The sequence below is a fragment of the Adiantum capillus-veneris genome, chromosome 17, assembly GCF_014529385.1.
Source record: "Adiantum capillus-veneris isolate H3 chromosome 17, ASM1452938v2, whole genome shotgun sequence".
Taxonomy (NCBI): Eukaryota; Viridiplantae; Streptophyta; class Polypodiopsida; order Polypodiales; family Pteridaceae; genus Adiantum; species Adiantum capillus-veneris.
The window spans coordinates 62,835,750-62,857,296 of record NC_140947.1 but is presented as its reverse complement, the minus strand read 5'-3'; the positions used below and the strand labels follow the sequence as shown (position 1 = coordinate 62,857,296).

The window sequence follows — 21,547 nt, the reverse complement described above, 5'->3', positions numbered from 1 at the left end:
TTGCAAATGGCCTTTGCCCATGAGAAGTTGTGCAAGGGAGTGAGACTGCCCCTTGGACATGCGATGGAGGCCAAGTTCACTTTTTATTCATCAAATTGCTGATGGCCACCTCGACATGACCAACTCTTCCCCGTCCTAGTGTGACACCCGCCAAAGATGAACATTCATGTCATATGTCGAAGATTGGCGGATAAAATGTTGATCCTAGGCCAACATGGAAGCCTACTCCGCATGTGGAGGACTATATGAGCTAGTTCACGTGGGAGAGAGATTGCGCACTTGTTGTGAACCAGCAACCAAGCTTTGGTTGTTCACGTGGAGGCCTCCAGAAGCGCAAACAATGTAAGCTATTTACTTAAAATAAGCTTCGCTACTTTTGCTTATAGTAAAACACAAGGTCGTGCAAAAATCTTCTTTGTCGTTTACTGTAGTTGCCTATCCGCTCCACCTCCTCGCCTAGGAGCCGCCCTACAAACAATTGCGTACAAGTTGCCCGTTTTCTGCATGCAACTTCTCATGGGAACATAATTTGTTCATAACTGGTTGGCCATCAGTTGCAAACCTTGGCACCATGTGAACTGGCCCTATCTTCCCTTGTTTTGCAATCTTTTCTTCCAAAACGAGCAATGAATTGAACTTTTGACGTGTTCATGTTCCGTGCTTACGAAGGCAGGACCTTGGAACAGGAAAAAATTTAGCAGACTGGAAAGTGAGAGTTTCTTAATATTCATCGCTGCTTCATTCTTTCAGTCCCGCACGCATGCAGCTTCCAGAAATTTGCACCAACTACAGCTCCTGAGTCCTGTGCTCTCTCCCCTCCCTCCCTTCCTCCCTCCCTCTCTCTCTCTCACAAACACGCACGCACATACCCAAAAGCTTGAAGATCTTCAGTTTGAAAATGTCGGTCTGTCCCATCAACGAGCAATAGTGAGTGCCTTTGAGCTTAAGCGCCCGTTAAGGTTCTGCAAAGTCTTACGCGATCTTCGGGCGGCCGTGCTTGTATTTTGCCATACTCGTGCCCAGGTAGATTTTTGAGTACTGTTACGAGAGATGCACTTCCTTTGCTGCAGAATCGGGGGTGCCTGTTGCAGCATCACAAGGCTGTATCCTTATAAGGTCGCAGGGTGAAGCTGTTTGCAAATTTCACTACGCAGGAGTTGCTGTTCATTTGATGTCCTATCACAACCCAATCTCATTTTTTGGGCTCATAGCAATGGAAGCTTGTTAGTGGTGTAATTCACAGCTTTGATAAAGGCTGTTGATTGAAGCAGTGTTAGGCTTGATTCATTTCTTCTTTCGGTTGCAGCAGAAATTTGGGGTTTTATTAGAGTGTCCAAGCAACGTTGATGCTAAAAGGAAATGAAACCGTCACAGCCTGTTTCAACAGCCTGCTTCAAATATTGCTCAGCCCAAAGGTTGGCCTCATGGTTAGCCTTATTGTCGTGCCGACTACTGGTGCAGTTTAGTATGTTACATAGACTGCCATTACCTGTTTCCAGCATGCCTTTTTGTACAAACCGCAAGCCTAGGATCTTGTAGGGATCCTTTGATGCAAATACAGAAGCATGGGCAACTGCTGTAGTTCATCAGCACCCTCTGTGAATAAGGATAAAAGAAAGAATCCTTATGCAGGAAATGGGTTCAATGTCCCTGCACTTTCTCAAAAAAGTGTGCTGAAGAATCTCCCAGGCGGCATTTCTGTCAGGGATGGAGAAAGAATTACAGAAAAGTATGCACTAGGTAAAGAGCTAGGTCGTGGTGAGTTTGGTATTACGTATCTATGTACCGATAGAGAAACACAGGAAAAGCTCGCCTGCAAGTCTATCTCTAAGCGGAAGTTGAAGACTCGTGTGGACATTGAGGATGTGAGGAGAGAAGTTGTTATCATGCATCACTTGCCTCCTCATCCCCATCTCATTGGCCTTAAGAGTGTGTATGAAGATGAGAATGCAGTCCATCTGGTGATGGAGCTTTGTGAAGGAGGCGAGCTGTTTGATCGCATTGTAGCTCGTGGACATTATCATGAAAGAGCAGCTGCAAATGTAACTCGCACCATCATAGAAGTTGTGCAGGTACTGGTTTTGGCCATTGTGCCTTGAAGTTCCAATTGCAGAAGTAGCGCTGGCTGCAAAGAGTTAGTTTTATTTTGCATTGGTAATATTGGGGTTTTGCTGGTTGTGTAGGCTTGCCATGTAAATGGTGTGATGCACAGAGATCTGAAACCTGAGAATTTTCTTTTTCTGAATAAGAAGGAGAATTCACCTCTTAAGGCCATTGATTTTGGCCTGTCTATTTTCTTCAAGCCTGGTATACATGCTGCACTCTTTACTGCAATATTGTGCATATTAGCACTTGTTAAATGGTGATGAAAATGGGTTTATGTAGGAGACACATTTGATGAAATTGTTGGTAGCCCATATTATATGGCGCCAGAAGTTTTGAAGAGAAGCTATGGGCCAGAGATTGATGTATGGAGTGTTGGTGTGATTCTGTACATACTTTTGTGTGGCGTTCCTCCTTTTTGGGCAGGTAACTTGCTGCATTTATCTTCTTCTACACTCTAAAACATTTAGTGGTATCGCTCAACTACCCTTTTTTTTCCTGTAATCTTGTTCTTCTCTGACTCTAATGCATTGTAGAGACGGAGCAAGGAGTTGCGCAAGCTATTCTTCGCGGTGTAATAGATTTCAAAAGGGATCCATGGCCTGTGGTTTCTGATAGGGCAAAGTCACTGGTCCAGCAGATGTTGGAGCCTGATCCAAAGCGTCGGTTGACTGCCCAGCAAGTCCTCGGTATCATTATCTTCTGATGGACTTGATACATAAGGTTTGGATCCTATGACATCAAAGCAAATTGTATTTATCTGTCTTTCAAATGCGTTATGCAGATCATCCTTGGATACAAAATGCCAAGCATGCTCCTGAAGTTTCCCTTGGTGATGCCGTGAGATCGAGGCTGAAGCAGTTTTCAGCAATGAACAAACTAAAGAAGAAGGCATTACATGTATGATACCCAGTTCAAGATTTTTTTAAGCTCCATTTGGTGCTGCATACTTTCCAATCTCATTTTGAGGGTTTGACTTGCAGGTGATCGCAGACTTGTTATCTGGTGAAGAAGTAGATGGGCTCAAGGATTTATTTAACACGATGGATGTAAACAAGACTGGCATGTTGACATCTGAGGAGTTTAAGGCAGGTCTTCACAAGATTGGTTCTCAGCTGGCTGACAATGAAATTCAACAATTAATGGAGACGGTACGCGTGCTTGATTTCTTTCTCCAAGCGAGTTCAAGAGTTGTGAATCGCAGGTTTATGTTATTGTTTTACAACAGCTTGAGCATGTGGAAATCTGGTTGCTAAGGTACTGTCCTAGTCCAGCATTTTCCTGTGGCTACAAGAAACTCTCTCTCTCTCTCTCTCTCTCTCTCTCTCTCTCTCTCAGCTATTTACCAAGTAGCCACATTCGCCCTTACAATCGAAGGACAACAAAACGAAAAAGAATTTTGTGCCCTGACCTACATGTCTTCCCTTGTTTCCTATTGTAAATTTGAAGTTTGAGTTATTATCACGTCCACGTGGCACATTGAGCCCATGTGCACGTGACATCCCTGATTCCTTCCTGCTAAAGTTAAGGCTTCCCCAACCGATGGCAGTGGTTCGCTGCTCCTGTTGAGCCACGAGCGGCCCCTGATGAAATTTGTATCGATGTGCAACCAAGTTAGAAGTGCAACTAGAGATCGACTTACCACGGAACATTCTCAACACCTATGGATTTTGCTTGGGTCTCCTCTTGACAAACTGATGGTTCATTGAGACTTTTTGTCTCACGCTTCATTGTTTGTCGAAACTGCAAGTGAAGATAACATGTGTATGTGTCTTCAAGAATGCTCTGAATCACCACAGGTTGATAAAAATGCTTCCAAAGAAATATATCGTTAGTTTCCTAGGATTGGACTTTATAAATCATTTAATGCCTAGAAGTACATCACAGCCATTCAACTTATGGACCACAAAATCACGATGAAACTCAATGATTTGAAATGTTAAGTGAACATTGCAACAAATGCAGGGGAGTCTGTTCTTTGGGCAAACTGTTACATTAGAATGGCCAACATAGTTTTCCCCTCAATCTTGGCGCTCTTCACTATATGATCACTGATGGCATCATACTTTGATCTTGAATAAAACTCCACAATTTAGCTTCTAGTATGACATTGAGTTGACCACCAGGTTCTCTAGTCGATGCTGATCTGGAGCTAAGTTTTGGACACTTCTTCACCTTTAGAGAAAAATAGAATTAAGTTGTTAGAAAGTTTTAAAGATTGTTTTGCAGATAAACCTCCAAATGAACTTCCACCTTCTCGACCTGAGGATCATACGATTGATTTGATCCTAGGAAGTTCCCCTCCAAATCAGCCCCCTTATAGAGTCAGTTTAATGCAGCAAGAGGAGATCCTCCAACAGGTTAATGAACTCTTGGAGAAGGGTTTAATAAGGCCTAGTACTTCTCCATATTGTTCACCTGTCCTCTTAATACAGAAAAAGGACAACACATTCCGTATGTGCATAGATTATAGATCTCTAAACAAGATCACAATCAACAATTGATTCCCCATCCCTCGGATTGATGACATTCTTGATAGTTACAAGGAGCAAATGGCTTTAGTCGTATAGCCTCGAAGAGCGGATATCATCAAATCCGCATTGCTCCTCAGGATGTGCATAAGACTTCATTTAGAACAACGGGTTGTATGAATTCTTAGTGATGCCTTTTGGACTCACTAATGCACCAGCAACATTCAAGTGAATGATGGATAGAATTTTTCATTCATATACAAGATTTACAAGGGTAAACTTCGATGACGTCTTAATCTTCTCAAAGACAGAACAAGAACATTACAAACATCTTGCAATAGTGTTTGAAGAATTACGCAAACACAAGTTGTTTGTGAATGTCTAGTAAAGTGAATTCTTTTTAAAAGAACTGGATTACGTGGGCCATATAGTATCTCACAATCAGGTGAGAATGAACCCTGATAAGATTTAAGCAATTGTAGAATGGTCTACGCCAACTACAATACATGAAGTTCAAAGTTTTCTCGGTCTCTGTTCCTATTGTCGGCATTTCATCCGAGCTTTTGCCGCCATAGCTGGTCCTCTCCATGATTTGACGAAGAAGCGGATTTCATTCCATTGGGGACCTCGACAAAATCAAGCTTAAGTATTTACTTAGTCACGGACTTGTCCTCACTGTCCCTGATCCTCGCAAACCTTTCGAGGTGTATTGCGATGCATTCGAAGATTGTGTTGGAGTAGTTTTGAACCAAGATGGTCACGCCATAGCTTATGAAAGCCGACGCCTTTAGGATGCAGAGTTGTATGCGTCCATTTAGGAGAAAGAGCTATTGGCTGTAATTCACGCTCTTTTCATATAGAAACATTATCTTTCAGGAGTTGACTGTAATTAAGGCAGATCATCAAAGTATTTGCTACTTTCTCATAGAGAGAAAGTTATCTGGAAAGCAGATGAGATGGGCCAACTTTCTTTCAATGTTTCATTTTCAGATTCTACACACTTCTGAAAACAAGAATACCGTCGCAAATGCGCTCTCCAGACGTCGTAAGGTCGCTGCATTGACAATTACTATCATGAGGAACTAGAATCTTTTGGTGAGATGTATCCTCAAGATCCAGATTGTCATGTGCACATCTAACCCTACGTGTACGTGGACAAGCTACTTCATGACATGGGTTCAGTTCAGTTCAGTCAGCCTAGCTTATGAAGTGTTCTGGCACTTTTGTGAGTCTGTTCGCAGACTGTGCATGTCCAGGCACTTAGAATAGATGCATATCCTCTGGTTGCACACAACATGATCATCAGATTACCATCAGAACCCATTGGGAGCATTTTTACAGTGCATAGACCTATTTTCCCTATTTTAGCCAATTTTTACTTATTATTTTTAAGTGACTTTTGTTGGAAACTAGGTAGGGCAAATTAGCAAGTCAAGTACATAAGAAACCTAGCGATAGCACTTTCTGGCAGAAGAGGCAGCAGGGACCTGACATCCAACAATGCACCTTCTCAAGCAGGACCCCCCTGGCAAGAAGACTCAGCGTTTTCAGCCAAGGACAGCTAGCGTTTTCTACAAGTCCAGATTCAGCCCAGTGTTTGTAGTTGCAGATCAAGCCCGACATTAGCAGACCCAGCAGAAGCCATAGCGTTTTTTGCAGCAGAGCCCAAATCAGCCTAGCGTTTTGCAGTTTCCGGTGACATTTAGCCCCTCCGCATCAACATTTTCAGTTTTCAGCACACACATCGCAATAGAAGTCCCAAACCTCGCAGATCTCACCTTCCTACAGCAGATCTTCGCCACACGGTCAGATCCACCGAAGTTTGCAGATTCAGCCCGGAAAACACAGATTTCAGCATCTGCGTTTTCAGCCCGTCGTCATCGACATAGAGTTAGAATTCAGCAGATACAAGATTTGCAGATTTCAGCCATTGGTGTTTTCAGATTTCAGCCCGTCTCGATATCGTCCTCATCTTCGTTGACATCGTCGGCAAGTCCATTGCATTGTAGAGATTTGTGCAATCAATAGTAGACCGCTCTCGCCATAGAGAATGGGGCCTTCAGAGGAGGGTTTGACAACATTCTGGTGTCGTATTCTTCTCTCTCTCTCTCTCTGAGTCTTAGTACCTTCATTCACAGTGTTTTCCACTTTGTTTGTGATCATTTGCACACTCTCACTAAAGGAACGGAAGGCTCTCCCTTTCGTAAGTAAAAGGAACCCTCAGTTTGGAGCACTCATCTTGAGCAAAGTTCAACATTCACTTCCGCAGCACCTTACATTGGTATTAGAGCTTTGGCAGTGTTTGTATCACTCAAGGAAAGAACCACATAATTTTTTTTGTTTGGTGAGGTCACACGTAACCCAAGTCCACTTGGGTGTGTCGATTCCTAATCGTGTTTTTGAAGAGTGACAGGAAACCCAAGAAAGAAGGGCTTGTCCAACCTCCCCTTGCGCCTCTTTTCACTCATTGAGAGCAGACCGTGCACTTAGCGGCCGATCAATCGACGTCAGGTGGGAAAAAGCAACCTTGATGTGAGCGCAAGGCCGCCAAGGGGTGCGCCCGCGGAAAAGAGAAGAGCTCGGGTAAAGAAAAAAGAGAAGATCCTTCTCTAACATAGATTGCAAGCTAAAGAAGAACCTCAAGAACCTCAAGACCCTCAAGAACCTCAAGAACTCAAGACCCTCAAGAACCCAAGAACCCAAGACCCACAAGAACCCAAGTTCCTCGTGAACTTAAGAACCCAAGACTTCAGTGGATGGTCATCACCCAAACCGGAATGGATACTTCGCATGGAGGTGGTGAGCATTGGAGTGGCAAAGAAGAGTTTCCCCCACTGGGAGGTTTTTCCGACCCTCTCCCTTCCCCTTCTACGCCAAGGATTGCACAAAATCCTATGGAGGCTTTCGACAAGATGATGATGGACAGGAAGTTAGAACGCAAAGGAAGAACAACAGAAAGAATGGCAGCCATAGAGCGTAACTATGACGAAAGAATGGCGGTCATAGCGTGTGAGCACGAAGAAAGAAAAGCAGAAATGGATCGCGAGAACAAAGCAGGAAAGCGATGAACGACCAACACATAAAAGGGTTGTTGCGACTCTTTTCTCATCTGCAGGCACAGATGCAAGAGAATCATGAGAAGGTGTCACCAGCGTGTGACTACTATCTATCCTTTTTGTTGATTTCTTTCTTATTATCTATTTACTTTCACTTTTTGGAAACACCCCTCGGGAAATCTAACTGTCCTGCATTGCATAGCTAGTGTGGAACTGTCCAGAGGGAGTCCAGGCCTGAGGGTAAGAGAGCACTAAGGTTGGACAAGGACTATGGTTAGCCAAGTGGGGTCATTGACTAGCCAAAGTGGAATCCTTTGCTACAAAGTCTACATTTCAGTTCTGGATGTGGCCGCAGTGTACAAAGGGGGTCGGATGACCTAGAAAGATACAATGGCAGCATCTCCTAAAATTTAGGGAAGTGCTATTTTGGGACCTGAAAATGTGTTTGCGTCATTACGTCCGGAATGACAAGGAGAACATTTTCTTACTCTGCCGTGAAGTCAACTGGGCAACCGGTTGGGAGATTTTTAGGCGGCAACCCCGAAACGGGAAAATGCTTGTAAATGTGCCAAGTGGCACCTTCTGGTGCACTTTCCTCATGCAACAAGAAGTGGCGCTGAATTTTAAGCTAGGAGAGGCTCATTTGCAGCTTTTGTCACAGGTTAAGAGCTATGGAGTGCTTGCTTTCCCTCTTATGCACAGTGCGGTGCCAGGAGTGATGCCCTGCATGCTACGCACTGTCCTCTCTCTCCCCTTTGGCAGTATGTTATGCCCCACTAGTGGGCTCTTCATTTGACCAATGTACAATTGTGTGGGTTCATGCGCGATTGCCGAGGCAAGAGCCTCTTGCACATGTACTGGATTAGCTAGCGGCTAATCCCCTCGCAGGTACAGGTGAATTCGGAGAGGTTTCACGCTAGAAATCTCGTCCGATTCAAAGGGCAAGTAGCCCTACAGGTGCGGGAGCTCGAGGACTTGCTAAGGATGCGACCGGCACGCGAAACGGAGCCCGAAACAGTAAATTACAGCCTGCTGTGTATTTTTGCAGGTTTAGGGTTTTGGCCCTAAACGGACCCTAATACCCCCAGGAGGTTGGGGGACGCAAGGGGACCGCTGTACATTCGATCTGGCGCATTTTCAGGGCTGAAAACAGAGAATTCAGCGTGCTGCAGATTCTCGCCAGGTTTTGCAAAGTGCTCGTATGCGTCGGGAAAGTCATTCAATGCGTGGGAATACTGACCGTAAAGGGTTCTAGTACAGTTATGATGCCAAAATCAGGCGAGAAGAGTCAAAATTCAGCCAAGGTTGTGCGGGGCAGCTTGGAAAGAACCACAGCGTTTATTCCCTCTTTTCAACAATAAAGAAATAACGAAAGGGGCGCCTAAGTTAGGGGCCAATCTGGTGTCGGTCTTCTCATACAGGTGCATTCTAGCATCTGTATCCCATTCCCCTCTCTTGTGTCACTATAGCGCAGGTATAATAGACGACTAATAATGGGTGAAAGCTAAATCAAGGTTTGAAGTAAAGTCTACCGCCCTTTTTGGATTGAACAGGCCGGTTTCAGAAGGAGACTCTCTCAGTCTCTTCTTTTCCAAAGCATGACACACATTATTTGCTTGATAATGATAAGCATGATGAATTGCATGATAAGGATAAGCATGATCAAGATGTGATTATAGACGAGCATGATGATTTGCAGGAAGAAATTGTGATTGTTCACAAGGAGGATGGTTTATTTGATACTTTTTCTAGTGAAGCTAACCTCATTGCAGATTTGATCAATCACGAAGAACCGATCTTGGCTCTCGAGTCCAGGTCCAAAGAACCTCCACAGGAAGTATTATGTATTCGAATGATTAGTCAGCATGCATTGTTCGAGTGTTTCATTCATGATACTTTCCTGTATTTTAGTCACCGTCCTTATGTGATCCCTTTTCATAGGCATGACATATTGTACACTGAGCACGATTCACTCATGAATGAGCACGGATGTATGCGGATTACTCATGAAAAGATGAAATGTTTGCACCCAAGGAATTCACATTTCATGTCTCTTCCTTGGTATGACACTGTATGCGAAAGAGCACAAGAACTGTGTCACGTGACACATCCAACCCTATGTGTCCGTGGACAAGCTACAATACGACAAGGGTCCAGTCAGTCCAGTCAGTCTAGATTAGAAGTGATCTGGCACTTTTGTGAGTCTATTCGTAGACCGTGCATGCCTAGTCACTTAGTGTAGATGCATATCCTTTGGTTGCACACAGCATGATCATAAGCATTCTCGTCAGAATCCATCCGAACTTCAGGGGAATTTTCCAATGCATTTAGCCTATTTTCCCTATTTTTGACATTTTTCACTTATTATTTTTTTAAGTGACTTTTGTAGATTAGAAGTGATCTGGCACTTTTGTGAGTCTATTCGTAGACCGTGCATGCCCAGTCACTTAGTGTAGATGCATATCCTTTGGTTGCACACAGCATGATCATAAGCATTCCCATCAGAATCCATCAGAACTTCAGGGGAATTTTCCAGTGCATTTAGCCTATTTTCCCTATTTTTGACATTTTTCACTTATTATTTTTTTAAGTGACTTTTGTTGGAAAGTAGGTAGGGCAAATTGAGTAAGTTTGTATATAAGCAAACCTAGACTAGCACTAAATGGCAAAAGAGGCAATAGGAGCGAAGCTCAACAGGCAACTTCTCAACAAGACACCTTGGCGGTTTCCCCCTCCAAGCAAGAAGGACCTCCCCCCATTGGCGTTTTCTCCAGCAATTAGCCATCGCCATCAGACCCTTGCCCTAGCGTTTTCTCATCAGCAGATCATCGCCAGAAGCAAGCTCAGGCTTAGCGTTTTGCATCAACATCATCGCCACAGATCCCCATCAGCTAGCGTTTTTGCAAAGCTCAGCAACCTAGCATTTTTGACATCAGTTCTGACCTAGCATTTTTGACAGATTTAGGCAGCGTTTTCAACGATGAAGCATCTGCCTAATCAGCCCTAAGGAGTAGCAGATTCAGCCCGGAAAGACCATCAGATTCAGCTTGGAAAGACCCTTAGTGATTGTTCACAAGGAAGATGTGTTAGTTGATGCTTTTTCTAGCGAAGCTAACATCATTACAGATTCGATTAATCACGAAGAATCGATCTTGGCTTTAGAGTCGAGGTCCACAGATCCCCGATTCGATAGATTCCGAAGAACCGATCTTGGATCTCGAGCCTAGGTCTCAAGAACGCTCGCAGGAAGTATTATGTGTTCGCATGATGATACGCACGCATTGTTCGAGTGTTTCATTCGTGATCGTTTCCTGTATTTTAGTCAGCGTCTTTATGTGATCCCTTTTACTAGGCAAGGGATATTGTACGTTGAGCACGTTTCACTCATGAATGAGCACGAATGTATGCGGATTTTTCATGAAAAGCTGAAAAGTATGCATTCAAGGAAGTCACATTCCATGTCTCTTCCTTAGCATGACACATTTGTAGAAAGAGCACATAAAAGTATGAGCACCAAGCATGGGCATTTTTGTTGTGAATTGCCACAGTTGATTGCTTCAGATCAGAAGAGAAAGATTCAATCTCATTGTTTGCGTGTGTGTGGTGAACGGTTTGGCACTCCGTCTATTTGTTCATCTACATTGCGTGCACAGTCTTTGAGGAAGACGAGATTTTTTCCAGTCACTTTACATGGAATAGGTATGTTCATGGTTTTGTGTTGGAAATGGTTTCAGGAATTTTCAGCCATGGAGATTCTTGAAGAAGAAAGAAGCATGACTCTCGACGAAGTTGAAGCATTGAAGAAGCCACACGAGACTCTGTGTCGCTTTCGGCGTGGCCCAAAGAAGCAATCGTTGCAGACCTTTATGAAGTTCAAGTACTGCACGACCCACACATCAAAGTGGGCCGGCGAAGAGTCCCTTCCAGGATACCAGATGCTATTGGCGATCTCCCTCGACGCCAAACTGTTCGGTACCAATACCTCACTTTGAAAAGGAGGGGATGTCACGTGACACATCCAACCCTATGTGTCCGTGGACAAGGTACAGCACGACAAGGGTTCAGTTAGTCCAGTCAGTCTAGATTAGAAGTGATCTAGCACTTTTGTGAGTCTATTCGTAGACCGTGTATGCCCAGTCACTTAGTGTAGATGCATATCCTCTGGTTGCACACAACATGATCACAAGCATTCCCATCAGAATCCATCAGAATCCTTCATAGGAATTTTCAAGTGCATTTAGCCTATTTTCCCTATTTTTGACATTTTTCACTTATTATTTTTTTGAGTGACTTTTGTAACAAACTGCTGACGTGTCAAAGCCTAAAGAATGGAGCCAACTTACAGATGTGGCCGAGGAGCCTAAAACCCTAAGAAGAACAAGTAATAGAAGAAGTGTCACAAAGTGATGACGTGGTTGCCCGAGAGTAGAAAAACCCTAACCCTAATTTTTGCTAGAAACCCTAATTGCTGAAACCCTAATTCCAAAAACCCTAATTGCTGAAACCCTAATTCTGAAAATCCTAATTGCTGAAACCCTAATTTTGGAAACCCTAATTTTTAAAACCCTAACCCTAAAACCTGCAAACCCTAATTGTGGAAACCCTAACCCTAAAACTGCAACAGCGTGGCTGATTTCCGAAAATTGCTATGGCATGATGACGTGGCAACTGTACGGATTTCCGTGATTTACGTTGAAGCTTTTGGCATTGCTTTTTGGACCAGAAGCTTTTGAGTTTGAAAGCTTTTCATGTAAACTGCTTTTTAGGCCAAGGGCCTTTAAATATGAGGCTAGGGCTCATTCTCTGGCATGCTTCTTGGAGAAGGTGCAGAGTTTGGAGTACTGGCTTGTACTTTGATGATGCAATATAAAGAAATACCGAAAGCGGCGCCAAGGTTTGGGGCCAATACTCTCTAGGGTGGAATTCTGCCACCTCGTGTCGCGTGTTGTCTCTCTCTTTCAGTTCAGTTGTTATTGAAGTGCTAAAAGTCTGTTCAGTCTGTTCTTTTCTATTGGCACGTGGTGCCCACCTTGTGTGAGTGGTATCAGAGCATCAGGCGTCTGCTTTTCTGAAAGCATACCGGTCCTACAAAAGAGCAGACGGAGCTTTTGGAATTTTATTCGAGGTATCTTCGCTCTCCAGCCCAGACTTATTAGCCACTCCTACCCTTACCTCATCGCGCATCGGGCGCGCTCCCGTCTTCACCGCTCATGTCTTACAGGACATAAGCCATTAAGATCACTTGCAAGAGAAGGATCCAAGAGTTGTTTCGAGCTGTTGTTTTTCTCAGAGACAGTACCATGTAGATGTTGATGTCTATAGCTACCAAGCTGCACACTCCAAGTACTTGGCAAGCTTTCAAGAAAAAATTTGTCCGAAGTTTTCTGACATCTTCCTTTGGAGTGCAACTTTTGGCTGAGTGGGGTATCCTGAAATGCTTGCCATGGAAATCCTAGCAGATTATAACTTGAAGTTTCTCGACATCTCCCAGTAGATGTCTCTTCACGAGCAGATGACCTTGGAGGTTTAGTGCGATTGCTATCTTGGGACTACCATTGCTGCCAAAGCAACACTGTTTGTCGAAGAGCTGACGGACCATGTTGTGCTCGGCTACGATCTCATGGAAGGAACCTAACCCTAATTTTTGGTGTAGGTTTCAAGATGGAAAGTAAGTCGACTCTTCGAGCTCGACTGATGTCGAGATTGCTTTTTAAGTTTGAGTTCTGTTTGATCTTGTTTGGTGATCCTGTTTAGAATCTGTTTGAAATGGATGGTATCTGATTTGAACCTGTTTTGGTGCCGGTTTGAAATGTTTGACTCTGGTTTCAATACTGGTTTCATTGATTGGTGATTTTTACTCCCAAGTGGAGAAGTGAGAAATACTATTTTGGTATTGTTTGAACCTCGGAACGACGCAGGCCGATGCCTGGGGAGCGTTTGGTTGTATGCTTGAACCTCCAAGCGACGCAGACTGCGGTCTGGGGAGTGTTTGGTTGTACAGTCCTTTGAGCTCATGGCCCGTACCTTTTTAGGTTATTTGCGGGGGGAGTGACGAGATAGTCGTTGAGTAGCTTCATACCGCAGACCGTTTATCTCGGGGGAGTGCTCAGCGGCGCTGTTTGTTGTGTCTTGTAACATGCATATGTAAGCATTTGTGTTGCATTGTGATGTGCCAATTACTGAATATTCCTAATTGGATGAGATTAGCTGGGTATGTAATTTTAGTGTCTTGGAAGATCAGTATGGTCTGGGTGTGATGGCTAATTTGACTACGCTGGAATATCAAGAGTTCCGATCTGGACGAAAGGAGAAGCTAACTCCTTGATCAAAAGAGCAGAAAGGAGAAGCTAACTCCTTGATCAAAACAACAGAAAGGAGAAGCTAACTCCTTAATAAAAAGAGCAAACTGATTGTCCCTCGGAATGTCCCTCCGAATGACCCTCGGAAATTTTTGAGCTAACTTGAGTTGTTTTGCAGATATGCTGTAATCGAGGACGATTACTCTCTTTCAAGAAGGGGAGATGTAACAAACTGCTGATGTGTCAAAGCCTAAAGAATGGAGCCAACTTACAGATGTGGCGAGGAGCCTAAAACCCTAAGAAGAACAAGTAACAGAAGAAGTGTCACAAAGTGATGACGTGGTTGCCCGAGAGTAGAAAAACCCTAACCCTAATTTTTGCCAAAAACCCTAACTGTTGAAACCCTAATTGCTGAAACCCTAATTCTGAAAACCCTAATTTTTGAAACCCTAATTTTGGAAACCCTATTTTTAAAAACCCTAACCCTAAAACCTGCAAACCCTAATTCTGGAAACCCTAACCCTAAAACTGCAACAGCGTGGCTGATTTCCGAAAATTTCGTAGGCATGATGACGTGGCAGGTTGTACGGATTTCCGTGATTTATGCTGGCAGCTTTTGGCATTGCTTTTTGGACCAGAAGCTTTTGAGTTTGAAAGCTTTTCATGTAAACTGCTTTTTAGGCCAAGGGCCTTCAAATATGAGGCTAGGGTTCATTCTCTGGCATGCTTCTTGGAGAACAAACAGATTTCAAACTTAAAAAGCAATCTCGACATCAGTCGAGATCGAAAAGTCGATTGACTTTCCATCTTGAAACCGGTACCAAAAAAATTAGGGTTAGGTTCATTCCATAGGGTCGTAGCCGAGCACAGTGTTTCTTTGGCGACGATGGTAAGCAATCGCACTGGACCTCCAAGGTCATCCGATCGTGAAGAGATATCTACTGGGAGATGTCGAGAAACTTAAAGTTATAATCTGCTAGGGTTTCCATGGCAAGCATTTCAGGATACCCCACTCTGCCAGAAGTTGCACTTTGAAGGAAGATGTTAGAAACCATATAACTTCGGGCAAAAATTTTATTGAAAGCTTGCCAAGTCCTTGGAAGCGTGCGGCTTGGTAGCTATAGACATCTGCATGGTACTGTGTCTGAGAAAAACAGCAGCTCGAAACAAATCTTACATTCGAGCTGTTGTTTTTCTCAGACACAGTACCATGCAGATGTCTATAGCTACCAAGCCGCACGCTTCCAAGGACTTGGCACGCTTACAAAACAGCAGTTTAAGTTTTGAAGGCTTTTCACTGTAAGATTTTGGATGGCGAAGATACCTCGAATAAAATTCCAGTAGCTCTGTCTCCTCTTTTGTAGGACCGGTATGCTTTCAAAAAAGCACACGCCTGATGCTCTGATACCACTGTCACAAGATGGGCACCACGTGCCAATAAAAAAGAACAGACCGAACAGACTTTTAGCATTTCATTAACAATTGAACTGAGAGAGAGAGAGATGACAGGCGACACGGAGTGGCGGAATTCCACCCTAGAGAGTATTGGCCTCAAACCTTGGCGCCTCTTTCAGTATTTCTTTATATTGCATCAACACAGTACAAGCCGGTACTCCAGACTCTGCACCTTCTCCAAGAAGCATGCCAAAGAATGATCCCTAACCTCATATTTAAAGGCCCTTGGCTTGAAAAGCACTTACAGTGAAAAGCTTTCAAAACTCAAAAGCTTTTGGTCCAAAAAGCAAAGCCAAAAGCTGCTAGCATAATTTACGGAAATCTGTACAGCCTTCCACATCATCAGCCAACGCAAAACGCGAAAATCCGTACAGCCTACCACGTCATCATGCCAACGCAATTTTCAGAAATCTGCCATGTCATCAGCAGCTACGCTATTTTCAGAAATCTGTTATTGCGTCTGCTTCTTCTAGGGTTTAGGCCCCTCGGTCGGTAGCTCCGTTCTTCAGTAGGTAGACACGTCAGCAGTTTGTTACATGTATGATCTCTGCGAGATGTGGAAGTGGGTACCCCCCAAAACAACATTTTTCACTACTCCACCCAGGAGTACAATCACCAATCAATGAAACCAGTACTAAAACCAGAGTCAAACATTTCAAATTGGCACCAAAACAGGTTCAAAACAGATACCATCCATTCCAGACAAGATCACCAAACAAGTTCTCAAACAAAATTCAAACTTAAAAAGCAATCTCGACATTAGCCGAGCTCGAAAAGTCGACTGACTTTCCATCCTGGAACCTCTCTCTCTCTCTCTCTCTCTCTCTCTCTCTCTCTCTCTCTCGCTGCCAGCTCCCCCTCTTCCTGCAGGCTATAAGAGAGCAGCCCCTCTCTCACTTGAGAGGTTGGCAGTGCACCTACCCCCCCAAATGTGAGTATGCTCTACACGATGGAGCTCTCCATTGAAGCTTGAGAGCAACCCCTTGGACGTATGTGGTAGCTTTGAGCTCCCATAGTTTAGAACAAGGGCTCTCACAACCATAGCCACATTCTGTAGATGTTTTTTCGCGAAAAGTTGCAGCCTACGCTCTCTTTCTCGAGTGGTGTGGCTGTAAATTCTCTGTTTTCAGCCCCTAATCACCTCTATTAGGGTGAATTTCAGCAGAGCACTTATAGAATTTCATTCTTCTCTACCTACCCTACGTATACGCAAAGTTTGGTGTAATTCCATCGTGAAAAAGGCCTCCATTTCCGCATTGGAACGTGCACAAGTAACAATTTCAGGTTATGCGTAGAAAATTACAGCAAGCATATGTGTGCGTTTTGCGTGTTTCTCCCTTGCGTTTATTGCAGGAATGACTAAGTATGAAGGTGACCAATTAGCGGAAGCTAGACTCTCTTAATTGAGAGCTTCCGAGAAGGTTTGTGGCAGATAGACTCTCGCTTGCGAGAGCTTCCAAAATATCACAGAAGAGGGAAAAATCCCCTTAGCAGGTAGAGAGTAGTTCTCTCTCTCTCTCTCTCTCTCTCTCTCTCTCTCTCTCTCTCTCTCTCTCTCAGTTAGAAGCAACAAAACAACAAGAAAGCATAGAGGACGGGCGCTAGCCCCGTTCCTGTGCTTGTAAAGATTCTCCCTTAGTAATAAAGATATTCTCTTTATGGGGGGGGGGAGGGGGACAACCCATCTTCTGGTCCCCAATGATGTGTCAAGTTCTCTCTCTCTCTCTCTCTCTCTCTCTCTCTCTCTCTCTCTCTCTCTCTCTCCAATTCTCTTGAGTATATGAATTGCATTTAAAAGTCAGTTTACACTTCCGTCTTTTGTGACACTTGGCCAGACAAGTTGAGGCACCCCCATCCTAATGTGTGGGGACGTAACACTCCTGCCATTATTTTTAATTGCTGTTCTTAGCAATATCCTTGGTTATAAAATCGAGGAAACAACTCTTTAACAATCTTATCGATTTCCAGGTAGCGCTCAACTTGGGTCAATGCTTCCACTTGATCAAATACTCGAGGTAAGAAGCCTTTCAATACCGCCTGACCCTTTGATCAAGAACCAATTCGGGTCCAAGGGGAATGTAACAAGTGGTATGCTCCAAACGCGGGACTTCCTCTAGAGCAACCACTTGTTCATTTCTTCTTGCCAAAGTTTCATCCGTATATTATAGAGATGGAAGTAGCCTTGGTGTTGTGTTGGGTGAGGGTGGTGCACCATCCGATGGTGTATACACTCTCACTTTTAGATTGATTCTTTTGTTAAGAGTTTGGGCATCTCTTTGGTTCCATCCAGGTGGTCCCGGTATCTCTAAGTGACAGGTGATAGGGAGTGAGGGTTGTTTTGTGGCTATGCCCAGCTGAAGTGAGGTAGTTTTCTCATGTTGGGATGTGTTTTGCCATGTGTAATGTCACCAACCTTTGCATATCAACCCATCAATTAAAGAAAGATAATATATTTTGTCTTTCCGATTGAAAGATTACATAATTGGACATGTGTTCTTGTGCTTATGGAATCATGATTGATTAGACATACTTCTATGCCTGTTATGCAAAGGTAGTAAATTCAGGATTTTTTTGCTTCTTAGTTTCAAAAACGTGTGTCAGAATAAGCGTGTCCATTCTGAGCTACACAACCAATAAAGCCAAAGGTTTAAGACACTGGGTTTACTTTTTTTGTTATCTGAGGGCATCTAATATTGGCATTAGATTTACATTCTTGTAAATTGTGCTCTTTAGCAACCAAGCATAGTTATCGGTATGATTCTGTAGAGACTTACACCTCTATGAGAGAGAGAGAGAGAGAGAGAGAGAGAGAGAGAGAGAGAGAGAGAGAAGAGAGAGTTTTGATAAGTTATTGGGGCGTATTTTAGAGCAAGAGATATAGAGTAGATATAATTTAATGAAATTTAAGCTTATAAGCTTAAGGAGTGGGAGAGGGAGCACAACCAAGTTTAGCAATTTTGAACTTTCAGTTTTTTGGATTTGAGGTTTTGGTATGCTGCTGCTAGAAAAATTGTTTATCTAAATAATAATACAGTGATGTTGGTGCTACAGGCTGGTGTTGATAACAAAGGGACCATTGATTATCCAAAGTTTGCTGCTTTGACTGTTCATCTACAACGAATGGATAATGACGAATACTTGCACAAAGCCTTCTCTCATTTTGACTTAGATGAGAATGGGTTCATTGATTTTGATGAACTCAAACAAGCCTTAAGCGATGAGTTGCCCTCCGAGGATGGCACAGAGTTCATAACGGACATAATGAACGAGGTAGATGTGGATAAGGTGCGCCATTCTTTGCTCAGATTCTTCCACATTTTCAAATTACAAGAGAGAACGTTTTTGGAACTTACGTTTTCTTTTAGTGAAAGTAGCATATTTGAAAACTTTTGTGGGGAACTTGTCTGTGATGCAGGATGGCCAAATTAGTTATGAAGAGTTTGCCAGCATGATGCGCACGGGCACAGACTGGAGAAAGGCTTCTCGACATTATTCTCGAGGAAGGTTTACTAGTTTGAGTATCAAGTTGATGCAAGACGGCTGTCTTCAACAGCAAGAGCAGAACAATACAACTCAACTTCAGGTGGAGAACGACACAAATTGACATGTTTTGTTAGGAAGGTTGGTATTGGCCAATGTTGGCTATGCAGGTGACTCCTTCCAGCTGTTTGGTGATGCTATTACTTGGTCATGGTTCTAGTTGTAACCACACTTATACTTTAGTTTGAGGCACCGCTCATATGAGACAGACGCGAGTAAAGGAATGATAGTCAAGAGGAAAAACTCATAAGCATAGATTAAAAGGAAAGTCCAGGAAAATAGCATAAGTGATAGCTTATCGCAGCAAATAACAACACCATAGCTCTTGTAAATTCAGTATGCTTGTAACATTGTAAAGTAAGAATAAAACGCATGTATTCTGCCTTGTGCATTTGTTGTATGCATGTGCAATACATTTGTGTCCTGCTGGTGTTGTGCAATTTATCTTGTTTATGATCTGCTCGTTTTTGGTTTCATACTTTGTTGGTGCTTCCCCTAATTTTGTATGACATCCTGAGGGCAAGCTGCAATGTGTTACCTGCCGCTTTGCCTGAGCCTCTACGAGAGCCGTGGTAGAAGCAATACCAGAGATGCAGGACATGATAGACGGGCAAACGAGCCCATGGTTGTGAGTCCAATCCAAGTGCAAAAGGCCAAAGAAAATTAAAAGAAGTGACTTGAAGAAAGGCAGAAATGTCTTGGTCATTGAAGGCATCTGGCGCAATTTCCATTCTTTAATTGTGCCTCGCATGCTAAAGACGGTCAAGAGTGGAGGAGTGGCAAGTTTGGCCCATATAAAAAGGGACACATCTCCCTTTAATTGCAATAACGGTGAGCTTTCTCTTTTGCAAGCTCTGAAGTTTTTGTACCTTGTCTTTCTTTCTTTTGTTTGCATATCTAATCATCTTTGGATCGCATCAAATTTGTCGTGAACAGATTAGATAATACTGAGTTTGATATTTTCTAGATTCTATCCGGATGCTCTTTATGAGAAAATTCAGTTTTGAGGCTCCTTGGAGATTAGAGACACTCAAGCCCTAGAAATAGTACACTTTTTTAGCAAATCACAAGTGGACACATTCCAAGCACATTCCAAATTTTCGTCCTATTGGAGGGATGTATGCGTTTCTTTATTGCAATTGGCTCCTTCACCCTAGTTCTTGCTAGGTTATGCACTCCGTGTGCTTTGGAGCCATGAAAAGTCTTACTAAGATTGAGCCAACACACCACGGGCATACGCTATCGCAAGACTTTGCCTAGTCTAGGGCGTGAGTGCCTACCTACTCATTGGACTCAAGAGTGCTTGTGTTCAGCTCCATCAGTGTGACTGGATTTGAGGGAAAGAAAGAGAGTAGACAGGGTCTTTGTGTGTAGAGAGCACATGTTGAAGTTGTATTTGTGCCAACAGAGGTAGATGGGGGGGCTTTGCCTTCGCTAACACCATGGTTGCATGCATGAGCCTTGAAACTACGTGTAGTTGAATTAGTCTATCATTGGCAGTCCGTTTTATAACCCTTGCACATCCATTTGATCCCCAATGGGTTGGAGAGTGCCTCGCATGTGCTTCTCTTTGATGCTGTGGCCGGAGCCAGGTATTCAGTGCAACTTTTAGTTCTTGTTATCAAAGATTGAAGGATCTACCTGTCTTTGCACTTTTTTTACATGGAATTTTAATTGGAGAAAACATTGAAGAATTTTTTTGCTTTTTCTGTTTTTTGGGTGAATGCCAGTTGCAACTTGTGTTATCGAATTGATTACCCTATCAATGATAAGGTATTTACTTTCAGGCAGTAGTAGGTGCCCCCAATTCATTTTTATTGGGGGGAAAGTCTCTTAAATTCCTTAAGGAAGATTGAACCTTAGGTTGTGAAGGCTCGAAACTCTCAGAACGATTCTTCTTCTATGGAGCATCTGATCCCTCCTCGAACACACATGGGTTCTCGTGGAGAATCCGAAGAGTTGCTGTTGATTGGAAGTTGGAACCAGAATGACATTTAATGAATTTGGAATAGAGTAGAGCCAGTAGGTACTAGTCTTATGCACTGTCTTAGGCATTTCTGAAGGGTCCATCCATCCCCTTGCAAGGCCTCATACTTCACATGTCAGGTGGGATCAATGATGCCAAATAGGTGACGCTGCGAGATTGGATGTCCGTCACCCTATCACAAATTAAACCATGAGTTAACTTCCCGCGAACCGAATGTGACTCAAAGAGAATTGTGTACCAAAAAGTAAATTACCTGTAAATGTGGTCTCTAGTGTTTATCTGATGGTTATAAATGCTTTCAAGGATGCTTATCGCTATCAAGATGTCCTAGCCAAGTGATAAGGCATTGGCATTTTGAGTCAAGTTAAAGCCTTTTGTTGTTGTTGGTTTTTTTTTTTGGTTGGTTTGGGGGCGTGTAGGATGGGGCGGCCCGTGGGTTTTTTTTTTTTTTTTTGGGGGGGGGGGGGGGGGGGGGGGCGTGTTATCCCTTGAATAAACACACCCCTCAGGTATCATTTCCTCAAAGTAACATGGAAATACTCCTTCAGCTCTAGCTTAGAATGAAACTAACCTTTAATTATTTTTAATACTAAAGAATTCACTAAAATGATCTTTGTGATGATTATGAAGGTAAAA

At 43.3% G+C, this 21,547-nt stretch overlaps 1 protein-coding gene across 1 annotated transcript; it reads left to right on the top strand.

Moving 5' to 3' along the window:
* Nucleotides 1-692: 692 nt before the first annotated feature.
* LOC147437371 (calcium-dependent protein kinase 7-like) lies at nt 693-21,154 on the top strand. Its single transcript, XM_086486915.1, has 10 exons — nt 693-2,072; nt 2,184-2,307; nt 2,386-2,529; nt 2,640-2,792; nt 2,888-3,003; nt 3,087-3,254; nt 18,436-18,669; nt 18,800-18,967; nt 19,683-19,755; nt 20,712-21,154. Exons 1-10 carry the CDS (start codon nt 1,566-1,568, stop codon nt 20,759-20,761), a joined length of 1,737 nt encoding a protein of 578 aa, XP_086343041.1. The 5' UTR covers nt 693-1,565; the 3' UTR covers nt 20,762-21,154.
* The last annotated feature ends 393 nt before the right edge of the window (nt 21,155-21,547 follow it).

Bases quoted from the DNA above. Each gene is read 5' to 3' on its own strand.
- LOC147437371 (XM_086486915.1), top strand. From the start codon at position 1,566: ATGGGCAACTGCTGTAGTTCATCAGCACCCTCTGTGAATAAGGATAAA. The intron at 3,255-18,435 runs GTACGCGTGCTT...TTGGTGCTACAG, and splicing joins TTCAACAATTAATGGAGACG to GCTGGTGTTGATAACAAAGG. The intron at 19,756-20,711 runs GTGAGCTTTCTC...ATTTACTTTCAG, and splicing joins TCCCTTTAATTGCAATAACG to GCAGTAGTAGGTGCCCCCAA.